A 13,512-nucleotide genomic window follows, 5' to 3' on the forward strand; every position below is an offset into this window, starting at 1 on the left:
CTATTCATTCACGGGACATGGACACCACTAGCTGCCCAGCATTTATTGCCCACCCCTAGTTGCCCTTGAGAAGGTGGTGGTGAGCTGCCTTCTTCAATCGTTGCAGTCCATGTGCTGTGGGATGACCCGCAATGCCGTTAGGGATGGAATTTCAGTATGTTGACCCAGCAACTACCAAGGAACGGCAATATATTTCCAAGTCAGGGTGGTGAATAGCTTGGAGGGGAACTTGCAGGTGGTGGTGTTCCCAGGTATCTGATGCCCTTGTCCTCCTAGATGGAAGTGGCCATGGGTTTGGAAGGTGCTGTCTAGATCAGTGCATGGTTCTACCTCGCACTCTCCCCTCCAACTGCCAACTCACACGCCACTAATCCGCTTGCCCCCACCGACCACCATCACACACTCTCAACTATCCCGACTGCAACCTCTCCCTTCCTTCCCACCTGCTCCTCTGCTGGCTCCTTGTGCTACTAGCTTTCCCATCCAACCAATAGCTAGTTAGTCAGTTGGGCAAAGTGTTGGGAAGGAAACCTGAAGAAAGAAAATCTGCAAAATTATGACAGAAGCTGAATGCACGGAAACCAAGTTTGCTACCCAGCGCTTCCAAGAGGCCTTCATTGCGAGAGGTTTCAAGAACAGGAACAAGGATGTGTCATTGCAATTATACAGGGCCTTGGTGAGGCAGCACCTGGAATATTGTGTGCAGTTTTGGTCTCCTTTTCTGAGGAAGGATGTTCTTACTCTCGAGGGAGTGCAGCAAAGTTTACCAGGCTGATTCTGGGGATGGCAGGACTGATGCATGAGGAGAGATTGACTAGCTTAGGATTGTTTTTGCTGGAGTTCAGACAAATGAGGGGGGATCTCATAGAGACTTATAAAATTCTAACAGGACTAGATAGGGCAGATGCAGGAAAGATGTTCCAGATGGTGGGAGTGTCCAGAGCCAAGGGTCACAATCAGAGGATACAGGGTACATAAGAACATAAGAAATAGGAGCAGGAGTAGGCCATCTAGCTCTTCGAGCCTGCCCCGCCATTCAATAAGATCATGGCTGATCTGTCGTGGCTCAGTTCCACTTTCCCGCCCTCTCCCCATAACCCTTAATCCCCTCGCTTATCAAAAACCCATCAACCTGTGTCTTAAAAATATTTAGCGAGGCAGCCTTCACCACTTCAATGGGCAGAGAATTAGGAGACATTTCTTCACCCAAAGAGTGGTGAGCCTGTGGAATTCATTACCACAGGAAGTAGTTGATGCCAAAATAGTGAATGTGTTTGAGAGGTGGCTGGATATAGCACTTGGGGCAAACAGGATCAAAGGTTATGGGGAGAAAGCAGGATTAGGTTATAGAGTTGGACGACCAGCAATGACCATGATGAATGGTGGAGCAGGCTCGAAGGGCCAAATGGCCTCCTCTTGCTCCTCTCTTCTATATTTCTATGTGATAGGCAGCTTGGTAAATCTCAAGATTGAAGAGTCTAGGTATATCCTCTTGTAGGGCTTTTATTCATAATATAAGTTATTTAAAGAAATCAAATAAACTGGTTCCCTTCTGAATCCATGCTGAATTTTCTCCTGTAATATGATAGTGGTCAAGAATATGCCTAATAATGGCCTTGAATTCCTTTATTTATGCAACATTGAATTCAGACTAATGGTTCTCAAAGATATGTAACTGGATGAGGCAGTCAATCACAATTTATTTAGAACTATTTAGTGTTCATTTTTCCAAACTCTTTTCCAAAGCATGCACTCTTCCAAACTTACCATCTGCAACTTCAAAATCCTTGAAGGCAAGTTCGGAGCCTGAGTCATCCAGCAGAACCTCGCCGTTCAGAGTGAACGTCATGGTGTACTCGTTCATGTCCACCAGGCAGCCGACCACATCCCCAGCCTGCCAGGAGCGGCCAAAGTGCTCGTTGCCCTGGTGCCAGCGTTGTGCCTGCGTAAAGAGCATCACATGCAAACAATCACAAGGTGAGCAAATTGCTGCAATTACCACGTGTTGGATGAAGAGTTCAAACCGTGCGCATCCGACCAATTGTCTGATCCTCCAGTGAATAAACGCGGCAGGAATCCCTGACAGAAATTCTAGGCAGAGAATAAAAGGGTTTTTCATTCACCTTAATCTCTGTTATCTTTGACGTGGAGATGCTGGCATTGGACTGGGGTGGGCACAGTAAGAAGTCTCACAACACCAGGTTAAAGTCCAACAGGTTTATTTGGAATCAAAAGCTTTTGGAGCACTGCTCCTTCACCAGGTGAGTCCTGGTGTTGTCAGACTTCTTACTGTGTCCATTATCTTTAGTGGTTGTACATTGTGGGATGGGCTGATAGATATGTTTTCCTTTAAACTGAAATGAAGGGGAATATCTACTTTTTTGGTGTGTGTTGCTTGCTCTCTGGAAAAACTATTTCGCTTGGTATGGCGAGGACGGCACAGTAGCACAGTGGCTATCACTGCTGCCTCACAGCGCCAGGGACCCAGGTTCAATTCCGGTCTTTGGTGACTGGCTGTGTGGAGTTTGCACGTTCTCCCCATGTCTGTGTGGGTTTCCTCTAGGTGCTCCGGTTTCCTTCCCCACTCAAAAGATGTGCAGATTAAGGGCCGTGCTTAATTGCCTCTTAGAGCCTCAAGGTGTGTAGGTTGGGGGATTAGTGGAGCAAATATGTGGGGTTTTGGGGATAGAGCCTGGGTGGGGTGCTTTGTCAGTGAGTCTGGACAGACTCAATGGGCCAAACAGCCTCCTTCTGCACAGTAGGGATTCTACGATCTTGCACACCTCTCATCATCCATTTCAAGAACACCCATTGGTAAAGACCCAACATCAACCTGCCTGGCTGTTCTCTCTCAGTAAGAAATCTGACAACACCAGGTTTAAGTCCAACCGATTTATTTGATAGTAAACTCACAAGCTTTCGAGGTTTCCCTCTTCGTCAGGTGAATGGAGAGCTCTGGCCTCAGACAGAGCACACAACAGCACAGACAGTCTGCGCTTTATATGCTCTGTCTGAGGCCAGAGCTCTCCATTCACCTGACGAAGAGAGAAACCTCGAAAGCTTGTGAGTTTACTATCAAATAAATCGGTTGGACTTAAACCTGGTGTTGTCAGACTTCTTACTGTGTTCACCCCAGTCCAACACCGGCATCTCCACATCATGTTGTCTCTCAGACAGGGAATGGTATCATACAAGGGGAGGAGTGCTGAACTGAAGAGGAAGAAAATAAATGGGTTAAAAATGAAAACTGTCCCATGGAATATCAGTGTGGGGCAGTGGGAAAATTTAAAGCAGCAGCATTAGGAGATACTCTTCTGAGCGGGGCTAAGGCAGCTTGCTCGGGTGGAGTCGGGAGAGCTCCATAGGCTGTTCTGCGTTTGACCTGTGAATTGGTCCTGATAATGGTGTGATGTTTTTAAATCCCCAGCAGCAAGGCCATTCACCATTTTGAAGAGCACCCCCCCACCACCATTCCCAAAACAAATCAAGCTTTATCTTGTTCTCAAAGCAGCGTTTGTGAATCACAACATATACCGAATAATGTTTCCGCAGTGAAGGACAATTAAAATGTCGAAAGCAAAGTGATTGATGAACTTTATTTGAGCATTTTTACTGCTCTCTGATTATATCAACTCTTGGGCACACTAGTGGTTAGCACTGCTGCCTCACAGTGCCAGGGACCGGGTTTGATTCCCGGCTTGACTCACTGTCTGTGTGGAGTCTGCACATTCTCCTCGTGTCTGCCTGGGTTTCCTCTGAGTACTCCGGTTTCCCCCCACAGACTGAAAGATGTGTGGGTTAGGTTGGTTGCTAAATTGTGTCGGGGGATTAGCAGGGTAAATATGTGGGGCTACAGGGTTAAGGGCTGGTGGACGGTGCAGACTCGAGGGGCCAAATGGCCTCCTTCTGCACCATAGGGATTCTATGATGTGTTCTGAAGCGAGACGAACCTTTAAACCATCAAAAACAAAGGACTGATCATCCGTGCCGAGCTCCTGATCCGGGCGGCAGCCTGGTCTGGTCCAGCCGACCCGCATGTCTTCAGCTGTCACTGCCTCAAACTCAAAGTACCACTTCCCGCTTTTCACCGCGTACGTTTTCTCAGCACGGAAAATGCGGAATCTCTCCGCCACAGTGTTCAACAGGTCGGTTCTTGCGGCTATAACACAGAACACACACAATGGAGGAGGTGACTTCTACATTCCAGTAACAAATTAACACTTTGGAAACAAAGAGCAGCCTCAGACTGACCGGAAGGGTGGATGTTTCCTCTGCCTAGCAGCTATAGGGTGTCGAGCGAGTGCCCAGCGATAGGGCTGCCAACTCCATGTGGGCATATTCCTGGAGTCTTGGCTTTTGATCATGGGACATGTAATCACATGAACATCTCACAAACACTCTGTTCATAACCAGTACCTAATAGAAACATCTACAAGACGTAGGGTGCGATCTTACCGTTCATGCCATGCTCCTGCTGCAGCATGGTCAGGGGATTTGGTGCCCAGCCAATCTCCATTCACTGCAGTGGGATAGGAAAATCCCACCGGTGTGAACGGTGATAACATTCCGGTCGTAGGCTTTGCCACCCTGATTCCAATTGAGGCCTATAAGTGGGCAATTAACACCCACTTAAGGGCACCGTCCTGTTGAGACTGGTATTCGACCAGCGGGGGGCTGAGGCTGTCACCTCGCTGTCAGCCACTCAGGGCCTGGTCAAAGGATGAGGCCTCAGGGTCTGCCGACAGACAGCCCCTTCCCCTTTCTTCCAAAGCCACCCTGTGCCACCTAGTCACCCGCTCCCCACAATCCTCATCTCCACCCTCCTCTCAATCACCTGCGGCCTGGGTCCCTCACTGATCCTGAGCCTCTGCGGGGTACACTGCTAATGGCAAAAGGAGCTGCGGGCCTCTGATTGGCCAGCAGCTGTCAGGGGGTGGGGTTTGCACTCTTGGGGTCCTTGATCCCAGGGAAGGCCCCCCCACCGCCGCATAGTGTCTGACAGCACTTAATACAACAGGCCTTCCCTGCAGGAGGCAATGGGGGGGCTCTTGCCTCCTCTTCAGCCACCAGGTTAGACTCCGACGACCTGGATTAATTTCCACCCCACATATGCAAAGCAGTAACTTGTAGGGAAAAATAAGAGGACTGATTAAAACTGTTGGAAAAGATCAACATGTTATTTTATGAACAGGACCACATTAGAACAAATGTGTAATGCAAAGATTACACTGTACTTAATGTCACAACTGATCATAGAGAGTGTTGGAAGTTATCCCTTTTGCTCTTGGATTGTTATCAATGCAAAGCATTAGCATAAAAATAATTTCTAAAAGAAACTTGCATTTATTTTTCATGCCCACTTCACAGCTAATGAAATACTTTTTGTTTATTGTTTATTGATTAGTGCCGCAAGTAGGCTGACATTAACACAGCAATGAAGTTACTGTGAAAATCCCCTAGTTGCCACACTCTGGCGCCTGTTCGGATACACTGAGGGACAATTTAGCATGGCCAATGCACTTAACCAGCACGTCTTTTGGACTGTGGGAGGAAATCAGAGCACCTGGAGGAAACCCACGCAGACATGGGGAGAACGTGCAGACTTCGTACAGGCAGTGATGCAAGCCATTACATGACAGCTGACAGCGTATGGTATGTTCCCACAGCCAACAACGTGATTCTGACCAGATTAACCTATTTCTGTGATGGTGATTTGAGGTGGAAATATTGGCCAGGATATTGACGTTAACTCTCCTGTTCTTCCTCAATGTAGTACCATGCAATCTTTTCTATAGTACCATCTATCTGAGATGGCAGTCAAGGCATCAATCTTGCATTTAATCCAAATGACAGCACCCCTGACTGTGCATCAATCCCTCAGTGCTGCATTGGAACTTCAGCCTTGAGTTTAGTGCCCAATTCCTGGAATGGGACTTGAACCCACAATCTTCTGGCACAGCAGTAAGCTGGCTCGGACATTCCACGGAACTAAATGTGCACCAGATCGCAACTGAGCAAATCAGGATAGGCGGCATGGCTATAGAAGGTGTGAAATCATAGAATGGTCACAGGGCAGGAGGAGGACAATCAGCCCATCATGTCTGTGCTGGCCCGATGCAAAAGCGTCTCTTGCAATTTGACTTCCTAAAAGAAAATGCCCACCTCAACCAGACCTACAGTTTGCCTTCCCCCAAAGCCCCTCTCAACAACTCCTACACTCCAATTCCCCCAAAGCCCACCTCAGCCACCCCCAGAATCCGATTAAAAATTTATTTATTAGTCACAAGTAGGCTGCAATGAAGTTACTGTGAAATTCCCCTAGTTGCCACACGCCGGCGCCTGTTCGAGTCAGCACATCTTTCTGACTGTGGGAGGAAACTGGAGCACCCGGAGGAAGCCCACGCAGACACCGGGAGAATGTGCAAACTCCACACAAACAGTGACCCAAGCCAGGAATCGAACCCAGGTCCTTGGTGCCGTGAGGCAGCAGTGCTAATCCCCCCATCTCAGGCACTCCTATATTCCAATTCCCCTAAACCCCATCACAGCCACCCGCAGAATCCAATTCCCCCAAACCCCATCACAGACATTCCTACACTCCGCATTTCCCCAAACCCCAGCTGAACCAGTTCTACGCCCCATCTTTCCCTCAAAGCCCTGCGGTCTTTGTCTCCTCAGGTGGTTATCTAATGCCCTTCTGAAAACCAGGATTGAATCTGCCTCGTCACCCTCTTAGGCAGTGTATTCCAGATGCTAACACGCACTGTGTAAAATGGTTTTTCCTATTATTGCAGTTAGTTATTCTGCCACTCAATTTAAATTGGTGTCATTTGGTTCTCAACCCATCTGCCACAGTAACAGCTTCACTTTGTTTGCTTTATCTAAAACCTTCATGAATTTGAACATCGCTGTCAAATCTTTATTCAACCTGACTTCTCTAGGAAATCAATCTACACAACCTGCACATCTTTGGACTGTGTGAGGAAACCGAAACATCCGAAGAAAACAACGCGCAAGGAGAACGTGCAAGCTGTACATAGTCATCCAAGGTTAGGATCGAACCCAGGTCCATGGCGCTGTGAGGCAGCAGTGCTAACCACTGTGCCGCCTCGCCACCATCCGCTCTGAAGTCTAGTTTGTGTGGTGGATGTACAAGTGCGATTGATTTCCACTGGGGATGAGGGAAACGGCTGACCGTACAAGATCTTGCAGTGTTCAGCTCATTACATTTGCATCGAGGCGAAGCACAGCCAATCTCATCGTGGCAGATGGGACAGACAGGAAGCTGCCCTCACCCGCTATTTCCTCATGGGGCTGAAGCCCCAGGTTAAAGAGTACACGGACAACCTCTCTCCCTTACCCCCCTTAGCTTGCCTTCCAGGTCTAGCCTCCATACCACCCATCCACCCTAGAGCTGCCTCCCTCCAGCCTACGTGCAACTTATGCTCCCGTCACCCGTTATAAGTGGAGTTATGTCAGGTTCCCAAGAAGGCAAAAGCCGCAACTACTCATCTCCAAGTCACAGAGGAAGTGAATCTCGCTAAGTGCACACCATTTATATACAATTGTAAAAACGAACAGTTTAACTTCCTCTTGGCAATAACTTACTTTAGAGCGGGAATGTAATTCCGGCGAGGTGGCCTATTGATGATCAAGCACGAGATGCTAGCGCATGCTAAAGGACTTCCCGACTCTGTTCGTCGGAAATCTCGACCCGCCTTCAAAGGCTTGAGAAGAGAATTCCAACACTTCATCCCACCCTTGGGAAACTGAGTTTTGGCCTCACGCCAAATTAAGTCCCCCTGGCCACCATGCTCCCTGCTGCTGGCATTAACAGGGAATTCCACCCCCCGCCCCGTGTGGCACGAGTGCACCCTCAATTTCACAGCCCGAGATTTTCATTCTCTCCCCAAAATCAGCTCACTCGGCGGAGAGTACGTATACTCTCATTTTGGAAAAGAAAAGTAACGGTGAGGAGGCGGTGAGCTAATGTCAAAACACTTGCATTGCCACAGCTAATTTCGGAGCGTTGCTGGGATAGACCTGACACTAATCGACCACCTCCTCTCACAGTTTCCCTCCGCAATGGGGGTGACATGAGGAAAGCCAAGAGAAAATAATTATAATATCTTATAAAATAAGGAGAAATGGTAAATTACAGAAATTGCATGCCTGGATCTCAGTCAGCATTAATGTGAATTAATAACATGAAAATGGGAAAATAAAGTGGAAACGACTGATGCTATTTGATCCAAACCCATTCCTCAAAATATTGATCTAATCAGAACATTTAATTGTCTTTTAAACCAACTCATTTTTTTGTTGAATTATAGACTTTTTGATTCTACGCAAGCTCTCTGACACGATGCTTGAAATTATCAGTGCTTTAATTAGTCACACCCAGTAACATGCCGCTCACATAGACTAAACTAATCATAGAATCGTAGCATCCCTACAGTGCAGAAAGAGGCCATTCAGCCCATCGGCAGCATGGTGGCACAGTGGTTAGCATTGCTGCTTCACAGCCCCAGAGACCTGCATTCAATTCCCAGCTTGAGTCACTGTCTGTGTGGAGTTTGCACATTCTCCCCATATTTGTGTGAGTTTCCTCCCGGTGCTCTGGATTCCTCCCACAGTCTGAAAGATGTGCAGGTTAGGTGCATTGACCTAAGCAAGTGCCGCAACCAAGCAAATTTCACAGTAACTTCATTGCAGTGTTAACGTAAGTCTTACTTGTGACTAATAAATAAACTTTACTTTACTCAAGCCTGCACTGGCAACAATCCCACCCAGGTCCTATCCCTGTAACCCCAAGTATTCCCTGCCAATCCCCCTGACACTAAGGTTCAAATTAGTATGGCCATTTCACCCTAACCTGCACATCTTTTGGCTGTGGAGCTTCCAGAGGAAAGCCACCCAGACACGGGGAGAACGTGCAAACTACTACAAGTCTCCTGTTAAATTCCTCAACAGATATCCACCCTGGGCCACCTTAACCATCATGTAGCTTTCATTGAATTAATGGAATACATACAAGTGCTGTTGCGATGTTAACAATGTACAAAGAACAAGAACAGTACAGCAGAGGAACAGGTCCTTTGGCCCATTAAGCCTGCGCCAATCATTTCCCATCTAGACCAACTGTCTGTATCCCTCTCTACCTCGCCTGTTCATGTGCCTATCCAGATAAGTCTTAAATGTGGCCAATGTATCTGTCTCAACTGCCTCATTTGGCAGTGCATTCCAGGCCCCCTCTGTGTAAAAAACTTTCCCCGTGCATTCCTACTGAACCTTTCTCCCCTTACCTTGAACTTGTGCCCCCTTGTAACTGTCATTTCTGCCCTAGGAAAAAGCTTCCAAATGTTCACCTTGTCTATACCCCTCATAATTTTATAAACTTCTATCAGAGTCGCCCCTCAGCCTCCACCTTTCCGGGGAGAACAATCCCAGTTTATTCAATCTCTCTTCTTTCCTAGTACTTCTTCCCTGTTATCAAACACGTAAAAATTTAATCTGTTCTAAGAAGGTGGAGAAGGTGACCTTTCGAAAGGAATTGTTTCTCTTCATTCAGATCTCACGTTTAATCACACCTAAATCCACTCCATGTTAATACTTGCATCATCTACATTTCTAACCCTGTCGGTACAAACCCTTGAAAGATTCGGTTATGATGATTGCTGAAAAGCAACATTTTAAGTGTCCCAAAAGTATGCTTATTCTGCTGTTCAACGATTTGTACAGCGCATCCCTCTTGATTCTTGGATCTTTCCGCGTGTTAGCAGCTAACCTGAGAACAGATTGATGGAAAAACCTGTCCATTCCATCAATGTTCATCCTATCCATTAGACAGTTGAATGCTACGTACCACCTTCTTCAATCACTAACTCCTGAGAGAGGTCAAACGAGAGAGAGAAGGTTTGCTTAACTTCAGCAAAAAAAAGTCAGAAACTAACTCCCCTCAGTTTAATAAGGGAATCAATCAATCTTCAGGTGCCTAAGATTAATGATGATCCATCACTATAAGCACAGCTAAACCCCATTTCCTATATATGAGTCAAAAATGACAATTTCATTTAGGAAAGTAATTTGGTAAGATTACTTGAAAAAAGCAATCTAAAGGATAAAATGGTTCAACCATTTGGCCCCGTGAGTAGGCTCCGCCATCTAATAAGATCATGGCTCACTGGCTTGGAACTTCAAGTCTACATTCCTGGCAGCCCCCAATAACCTTTCACCCCCTTGTTAATCAACAATCTATCTAGCTCTGTCTTCAAAGACTCTGATCCCACTGCCTTTTGTCAAAGGGTGGCACAGTGGTTAGCACTGCTGCCTCACAGCGCCAGGGATCCAGGTTCCATTCCAGCCTCGGGTCACTGTCTGTGTGGAGTTTGCATGTTCTCCTCCATGTCTGCATGGGTTCCCTCTGGGAGCTCCGGTTTCCTCCCATAGCCCAAAAGACGTGCTGGTTAAGTGCATTGGCCATGCTAAATCCTCCCTCAGTGTACCTAAACATGTGGTGAATAGGGGCTTTTCACAGTAACTTCACTGCAATGTTAACATAAGCCTACTTGTGACTAATAAATAAACTTCACTTTAGAAGAATGTCCGAGAGAAATATAATTCTCCCTGTTTGCTGATGACACCAAGATTGGTGGAACGGCAAATTGCGCGGAGGGTGTGGAGAGTCTGCAGAAGGATCTAGATAGGCTGGGTGAATGGGCCAGGAAATGGCAAATGGAATTTAATGTTGGTAAGTGCGAGGTGGTCCACTTTGGTAGGAATAATGGTAGGAAGGACTATTACTTACGTGGCGAAAAACTGCAGCAGGCGACGGTGCAGAGGGACCTCGGGGTCCTTGTGCATGAGTCACAAAAACCCAGCCTACAGGTGCAGCAGGCGGTCAGGAAGGCTAATGGGATGCTGGCCTTCATAGCGAGGGGGATTGAATATAAAAGTAGGGAGGTCTTGCTGCGGCTGTATAGGGCATTGGTGAGGCCGCAGCTGGAGTACTGTGTGCAGTTTTGGGCGCCGTACTTACGCAAGGATATTTTGGCCTTGGAGGGAGTGCAGAGGAGGTTTACTAGGCTGATAGCGGAGTTGAGGGGGTTGAGCTATGAGGAGAGGCTGAATAAACTAGGCTTGTACTCGTTAGAGTTTAGAAGAATGAGGGGAGATCTCATTGAGACGTATAAGATGATGAATGGGATGGATAGGATAGAGGTGGAGAGACTCTTCCCGCTCAGAAAGGACAGTAGGACTAGAGGGCACAGCCTCAAGATAAAGGGGGGGGCCGTTTAGAACGGAGTTGAGGAGGAACTTCTTCACAAAAGGGTGGTGAATCTCTGGAATTCTCTGCCCGTTGAAGTGGTGGAGGCTGCCTCGCTAAATATTTTTAAGACGCGGGTTGATGGGTTTTTGATAAGCGAGGGGATTAAGGGTTATGGGGAGAGGGCAGGAATGTGGAACTGAGCCACGACAGATCAGCCATGATCTTATTGAATGGCGGGGCAGGCTCGAAGGGCTAGATGGCCTACTCCTGCTCCTATTTCTTATGTTCTTATGTTCTTATGTCTCTTTCTTAAACTCTGTGCAAATGAATGGGTTTTAGCTCAGTTGCTCTCTCAACAGATGCCGCCAGACCTGCTGAGTATTTCCAACAGTCTCTGGTTTTATCTGCTGGAATCAGATTTGACAAACTGTGTAATTATTGTGTTACAACATGTTCCACTCTGCAAATCGATCATTACTGCTGCTCCAATTATAAACATACTTCTGTTTCATGTACATTAACATCGCAAGTTAACAGGAGAGGGACTGATTATTCTTGAATCTGCACATGCTCCCACTGAACATAATAAATAATATGTATTTTTAAACACCTTATTCCCTGTTATTCCTTATTTGTAATATGCTTTTAGGCATGGCGCACAGTAGCTTCCCCTCGGAAAGCTAATCCCTTTTATTTCAGATTGCGTTGCACTTTTCTGTGTGACTAGATAATAAACTCCACATTGTACAATTCCAGTATTTGTATTTTCTTCTTCCTGACCCATTGCCAGAACACAAAGGGAAAATAAATCTGCATAAAAAAGTATTTATCTAATTCCCAGTTGATGCACCTCTCCTTACTGTGAGATGCTTTGGCACGGTGGTTAGCACTGCTACCTCACAGCGCCAACAACCTGTGTTCAATTCCAGCTTTGGGTGACTTTGTGCAGAGTCTGCATTTTCTCCCAGTGTCTGTGTGAGTTCTACTGGGTGCTCCGGTTTCCTCCCACACTCCAAAGACATGGATGTTAGGTGGATTAGCCATGATGAATGTGTGGGGTGACAGGGATAAGATGGGGGAGATGGCCTGGGTAAGATACTCTGTCAGAGAGAGACAGTGCAGATTCAATGGGCCAATTGATCTTTTTCTAAGTTATTATCCAGAATGGCCTTGGTCAGAACCCCTCTGGAGTTGGCACTGTTTTGGGCACAACACCTCAGCAAGGTTCAATGGTCTACACTTCCCGCTGCCTCTGAAAAGCAGCCAGCATAATTAAGGGCATCACACACCCTGGACATTCTCTCTTCCACCTTCTTCTGTCGGGAGAAAGATACAAAAGTCTGAAGTCACATACCAACCACTCAAGAACAGCTTCTTCCCTGCTACCATCAGACTTTTGAATGGACCCACTTTGCATTGAGCTGATCTTTCTCTCTACACCCTAGCTATGACTGAAACACTACATTCTGCACTCTCTCCTTTCCTTCTCTGAATGTTATGCTCTGTCGGTATATCGTGCAAGAAACAATGCTTTTCGCTGTATGCTAATATGTGTGACAATCATAAATCAAATCAAATCAGGGCTGAATGCTTTAAATGATGAGGACAGATTGGAGAAACTTGGCTTTTACTCCCTTGAATTTGGAAGGCCGAAAGATAATCAAATCGTATGTTTGTAATGATCACATAATTCCACTGGATAAATACTATTTACTGCAGTGGAAGAATTCAGAAAAAGGGGGCACAGTTAAATCACAAATCATTTCTTCACACTGTGGCCAGTGGAAATCTGGAATGGTCTCATCAAGAAGAATTTGGATGTAGAGTCCACCAAAATGTTCAAGATGAAGACTGATTTCTACGCTCAAAAGATATGAATCAAAGAAGCGGAAATAACATTGTGGTACAGATCAGCCATGATCTAATTCGACAGCGGAACAGGCTTGGGGTGAGGAAAGATTGAATAGGTTGGGCCTATCCACTGGAGTTAGAAGAATAATGTGTGATTTTATTGAAGCACACAAGATTCTGAGGTGCCCTGATAAGGTAGACACTAGGAAAATGTTTCCCTTCAGTCTAGAAGCAGGGGGCATAGTTTCAAAATGAGACTTTTTTTGCTAACTTGTGTGGGATGTAGGCATCACTGGCTGGGCCAGCATTTATTGCCCATTTGGTCTCTCATTTATGATGGAGATGAGGAGGAATTTCTTCTCTTGTTAATCTATTGCGTTATTTTCCATCGG

At 46.4% G+C, this 13,512-nt stretch overlaps 1 protein-coding gene across 1 annotated transcript in view; it reads right to left on the reverse strand.

Moving 5' to 3' along the window:
- Positions 1–13,512, reverse strand: part of ryr2a (ryanodine receptor 2a (cardiac)) — a 662,889-nt gene that overhangs the window by 259,692 nt on the left and 389,685 nt on the right. The window contains exons 27-28 of the mRNA XM_080200677.1: positions 3,951–4,159; positions 1,768–1,942 (exon numbers count right to left, since the gene is read on the reverse strand). Coding sequence (XP_080056803.1) covers positions 1,768–1,942; positions 3,951–4,159 — 384 coding nt within the window. The remainder of the gene's footprint in view (positions 1–1,767; positions 1,943–3,950; positions 4,160–13,512) is intronic.

Source organism: Carcharhinus amblyrhynchos, chromosome 12, assembly GCF_965287045.1.
Source record: "Carcharhinus amblyrhynchos chromosome 12, sCarAmb.v2.hapA, whole genome shotgun sequence".
NCBI lineage: Eukaryota > Metazoa > Chordata > Chondrichthyes > Carcharhiniformes > Carcharhinidae > Carcharhinus > Carcharhinus amblyrhynchos.